The sequence below is a fragment of the Stigmatopora argus genome, chromosome 18 (genome assembly GCF_051989625.1).
Source record: "Stigmatopora argus isolate UIUO_Sarg chromosome 18, RoL_Sarg_1.0, whole genome shotgun sequence".
Lineage (NCBI taxonomy): Eukaryota > Metazoa > Chordata > Actinopteri > Syngnathiformes > Syngnathidae > Stigmatopora > Stigmatopora argus.
In genome coordinates, this window is record NC_135404.1 from 9,624,709 (window position 1) to 9,630,153 (window position 5,445).

At 48.3% G+C, this 5,445-nt stretch overlaps 1 protein-coding gene across 1 annotated transcript; it reads right to left on the reverse strand.

The window, feature by feature from the left end:
• Positions 1-856: 856 nt before the first annotated feature.
• Positions 857-2,962, reverse strand: nog2 (noggin 2). The gene has a single exon (XM_077625829.1). It carries the CDS (start codon positions 2,177-2,179, stop codon positions 1,547-1,549), a length of 633 nt encoding a protein of 210 aa, XP_077481955.1. The 5' UTR covers positions 2,180-2,962; the 3' UTR covers positions 857-1,546.
• Positions 2,963-5,445: the final 2,483 nt, after the last annotated feature.

A 5,445-nucleotide genomic window follows, 5' to 3' on the forward strand; every position in this document is an offset into this window, starting at 1 on the left:
GCCACTTAGTCACAGTGAGTCACGTGACTCTACAATTGGCCCGATTTCTTTCATGTTTTGCTATTAGCAGGAAAGGAAAAAAACAGTTGAGCAGTTTTATGGGTTTTGTTTTTTATCCCCTCTTCTCCCTTTCGTTCCCCCCTCCCACCCAAGCCCCCCACCCAGTGCTGAGTGGTCAGACTAGAATAGGCGCCGGTCTCCAAATACCTCAGTGGAACTTGTGTGCGGCGTCCAGAGCCTGCAGACAGCGTTTGAAACGTCTGCATCATATTTGAGCCATTATGTTAACACCTCGGCAGCACGGACGTAGAGGGGGGTTGGATGGGCTCGAACCCCCCTGCCACTCCTCCTCTCAACTTCGCAAATGCATGCCAGTTCTGCAAGTGGTAGTTGCTCCAGTCGTAATTCACAATGATGACAGTTGACGCAGAAATCCAAGAATCATGGATCAGCATTTTAACTCATTCATTGCCAATGACAGAAACTGACATCCAATTCCAATTCAACTGGGTTTGCTCGCATGAAATGATTGTGTTTATGTGCCATTGACGCCAAAAACGTCCAAACATTTTGCTTGGGAGGGATGATAGTGACCATTCACTGCCGGGTCCTCCCAGTTCAAATGGATTGGATATCTATCAACGCAATTGTGAATTTACAACAGTTGTTTGTTTACCTTAGTTTCAACGTTATGACCACTCATGGGCCAACATTACGGTGTTGTTAATTTCAAAATATTCTATTTTTAGAGCAGCTCTGGTTGGATATAATCTTCAATGTCAGCCAATGAGTTCAATAGAGGGTGAAAACAGACCATTGCTACAAACTTGACCATGTGTACACTTGGATGCTGTTTTCAGTTGTTTATTTTTGTGTCATTTTTTGATAATTCAAGTAGACATCTCCCATATTTTTTTCTGGTATACTCTGCTAATCTCTGTCCTTATGTTCTATACTCACAACAGTTAAAATAATAAATAAAACGTACAGATTTGTTTATTTCTACAATACTATGTATTCCCAAAAGAGAAAAAAGCTGAGTTCACGCCTTTATATATAATCTTTAACCTCAACTTCTTTTTTTTTCTTTTTCTTTTTTTTACAACTTAATTAATATTGATAATATACAAAAAAAACCTCTAGGCAGCATTGCAGTGAAATAACAGTCAGTTGAAAACAAAAAAAAGGAGAAAAGTTCACCTCTTGGAGAGGTGTAGCATATGCATCATCAATGTCTCTTATAGTGGGGGGCAAAAGCTCTTCCATATGAAGCGCTGTTGTCCCCACCCTTTCCACCCAAACCATCTCCGGGTTGACAATAAAATATGGTCCTGGTTCAATTAGAGAAAAAAATAGCTGCGTTCCTCTTAAATATGTACAAGGTTGGTATTTCACTTTAAAATGCTATATAAAAAAATAAATTTGCTATGGTGCCCACCTCTGTCGAGAGTTAACAGTGCAATAGAAACCAGTCCACTCCACGCAGCCCCCTCCAACCACCACCACCACCACTACTACTACCACCACCATCGCCACCGCGACGGGATCAGCACGAGCACTTGCACTCTGAGATGATCGGGTACTGCACCTGTATCCACGTACAGTATTTCTGTCTTAAAAAGCCTTGGCAGTACCACCGGAGGAAAACCTTGTTGATGGACTTGGCGGGTTTGCAAGACATCCCCTCGGGGAAGGAACAGGAGCGCTCCGAGAAGCAGCTGCCCTCCTTAATGTAGCGGGGCCAGAACCTCACCCCCAAATCCTTCCAGGTGTACACCACGGGACAGTGCGTGTAGGTCCACAGCCACTGGAGGAATTTCCTCCGGGCCTTCTTGCCCACCTTGACGCGCTTCCCGTAGGGGGTCTCGGTGAGCTCCAGCTTCTTGATCTCGTTGGGCATGGGCCCCTGCAGCTTGATGTCGGGCGTCGAGTGGTTGCCCAGCACCGGAGCGCCGATGGACATGACGTTGGGGTCAAAGTGGCTGCCCAGCTTTTTCCTCAGCGTCCTCTCGGACAAGTCCTGCTCCCGGGGGTCGTAATCCGGGTCGGGGTCCTCCTTGAGGTCGGGCACGGGCAGGTGGTCGCTGGGGGAAGGACGGAGACGAAGGTAGTGCTGGCCCACTCCGACGTGGACGCACAGCAGCATGTAGAGGAGCACCGGCGGATGAGAGCTGCCCATGGTGTTTCTTCCTCTTGGATGACTTGGACCCGCAGTAAACGACTCTTCTACTTCAGGGAGGCAGCCTGACGCTTCATATAGTTCACAAGTTCACTCACGGCCGGCACTTTAAATAGACCGCTTCTTCGGTCCGCTGCTGGTGAGGAGTTTTAAAAATAACCCCCCAAAAAGTCTTCGATCGCAAAGATGACGCCTGGGACAGACGTGCCCCCACTCCCCTCGGATTCACTTTGGGCTCCTCTCGGTTGTCATGGTTACCACTGGGACGACTTGAAGCCACGGTGAAACAGTCGCGCTGGCTTGACAGAGCTGCCTGGGAACACGCAGACGGGCGTGCATGGGGGGCTCTTTCCCAGAAGGTGCCCGGCGATAAGGGGCCCTCTGCGCCCCTGACCAGGTCCTCGCAGGACGCCGTCCAAAATGCCAACTTGCAGTATTCCAGCCGGTGCAAAGAGGTTCACGTCAAACACCCATTAAGCTCCCGGGAGAAGCCCCCCCAAACAGCTTTCTTTTCTGATTATTCCAGACAATCAAAAGCGCACAAAAAAACGCAGGGGACAGGCTCCCTCTCAATGCCTCGCACCCACGCAGAGAAGCACCTTCTCGCGCATGGCCAGAGAAGTCCCAAATGTACCCGCAAAAATCCCACTCGTCCTGCTCCGCAGAAGCTTCCCCACTTGAGTGGCGAGTGTGCGACTGTGCACGGGAGAGAGAAGGAGAGAGAGAGAGAGAGTGAGCAAAGGAGAGCGAGAGTGAGAAAGTGAGAGAGTCCGCCGGAGCTTCGCAGCGTGCGTGGGTGAGCGCGTCTGTGCGCGAGTGGGTGCTCGCTCCCAAGTTAAATATCCCCCTCCGACGTTACAAAGTGTCAGAGGGGCCTGCCCACCCTCGGCCACTCTCACTGATTGACAGTGCCCCCTTCGGGCCACCCCCCCAAACCCTCCCCTCGCAACGTGGAAAATGTCAGCCACAATCACAAACCCGACAAGGGTTCGAGCGCGCACCGATTCGAACTTCACGTCTGTTTTAACTTCATCGGCAGCTCGTTTCTTCCAAGAGAGTGAGTGAGATGCACTAATAGTTTCAATACGCTGTCTATACTCCCAGTTGAGGTCGGGATGGATGGGAAACGTTTAGGAAAGGAGGAGGTAAAAAAGAAAAAAAAGAAGGGGGCATCACATTCCACCTTTGTTCATCGGGATTTGGGTCTACACAGGAATTGGCCCCGTTGAACTCGGGGGTCACAAAATAGGCGTGCAATTAGGGGCTATAAATGGCCAGGGATAACTAAACGGAACTTTTCCCATGCTAAGCCCTCGTTAGGGGGCACACTGCACGCCACGGTTCACGTATGACATTTGAAATAAAATAGGAATACTACAAAAGTTTGTAAAATACTATTCCTGCTTGCTTTCTTTCAATTAATGAGACGTTTAGGAGCTGGTCACTAGAGGGCGTTCTTGTGGCCTAATGCTTAGGACTCTGGATGGAGTGCTTTGAGTGGCACATGAACTGCAATTCAATGACATCAACGATATTAACTCCTTGGCTGCCATTGACAGTGATGGACATAAAAATAAACTGCAGTAAGATTGGCATTTTACCACTTCGGCTACAACTTTGGCTAGCCAATCACATTGCACGAGGAGACGGACGACCAATCACGCTCATAACCATACTTATGGGCAATTTAGAGTGTTCCACCAGAATATCCTGCATGTTTTTGGGATGTTGGAGGAAACTGGAGTGCCCGGAGAAAACCCACAAAGCCCAGGGAGAAAATGCAAACTTCCCACAGGGAGCTCCGGACATGAGATCAAACCTTCGATCTCAGAACTGTGGGCCCGACGGCTTAACCACTTCACTACACAGCCGCTCGCCATTGAAGGTATTCAATATTTCCCCCATTTTGACTAGTAAAGGCTGGAATCAACCGTTAATGTTACTGAAAAATGATCCGTCAAATCGATTTGACGTCTATCGCCGTCAACGGCAGGGATTACATTGAAAGTGGACGTAAAGGCTTCTTGAGTCGTTGTGCGTGGTCCTCATTATTGTGGAATAATAAGGAGCCACATGAGAAGGGTTTTATGAAGGTTCAGGACATTATGAGGACATTCCTGATTAGCCCTCTCCGCATGCGTCTCTGTGGTTGGCAGTCCATGATTAGGGCGCCAGGGTGGACGGCTCAGTGGGCAGCGGGGACAGTCGGGCTGAGCCGGTTACTGTAGGACAGGACGTGCTCATTGTCTTTGCTCTGCGGGCCTTTGGGCTTCCGCGGAGTAAGCGAGCCCACCCAATGGGGGACATCGGCACGCCCCCTTCCTCACAGTAAGCAGAGAAGACACATGACTGTACTGTGGGGAATACGGCCCTTTCCTCCTATTTTCAATTGGCAATTAAAAGAAGGACTTTGATGCAACTAAATTTAAAATGTGCTGATGGCATGGGAATGACTTTGATTTTACGTTTTTGATCATCACGGAAGATTCAGAGGGTGACAATATAGGTAATATAAACAGTCAAAAAGTATGAGCCTTAAAGTAGTAGTTTATCTCAAAACAATCTCAGATCCCAATCTCAATGATTAAAAATGCCACTAATCATACCTACCTGTACTTATATTTCTTGTTTAATGTTGCATACATATTGACATTCTAACAGTATACCTATGATTTAAATTTAAAACTATACTTGTAAAACCCTGCCAAAGTATCATTGTACAATATGTTAAAAAGTGATGAAATCAACAATGCTGTTGAGGAGTGACTCTAAAAGTACATCCTACTTGCCAAAGGTAAAGCATGAAGCCCATAAATAACATTAGTCCTTGACACAATGGGACTGTTTCAGCATTTTAAATAACTGCAAAAGGAAAGACTCGATGATACATGGCTAGTGGAGACTTGGTAGACAAGGTGACCAAGCGGATGAGGTTTGGGGGGGGTTCCAGGTCTGCTGCCGGATGGCAGTTTACTGTGGAATAGCTAATTAAATAAGACCATAAAAGGAGCCCAGCTCGCTTTAACGAAGCCCGTCAACCTCTGACGAGCGGGGCCGGGCTGCCGGTCGTCGGGGGTCTGGGGGCCGGTGGGTTAGGTTTGCCGAAAATTGGGCTTGTATAACAAGAGGACTTAGCTCTTTGGTTTTGCAGTGATTGTTCACGCTCCCTTAGGTCTCAATAGGGCGCATGGTGAGGGTGGGTTGGAGTGGGGGGGGAAGGCAGGCCTTAGGCACAGATAGGACCCCTTCTCCCCTTTGGCGGTGAA

What these genes read in the sequence shown, in the direction of transcription:
- nog2 (XM_077625829.1), bottom strand. Translation starts at nt 2,179, where the DNA reads ATGGGCAGCTCTCATCCGCCGGTGCTCCTCTACATGCTGCTGTGCGTC.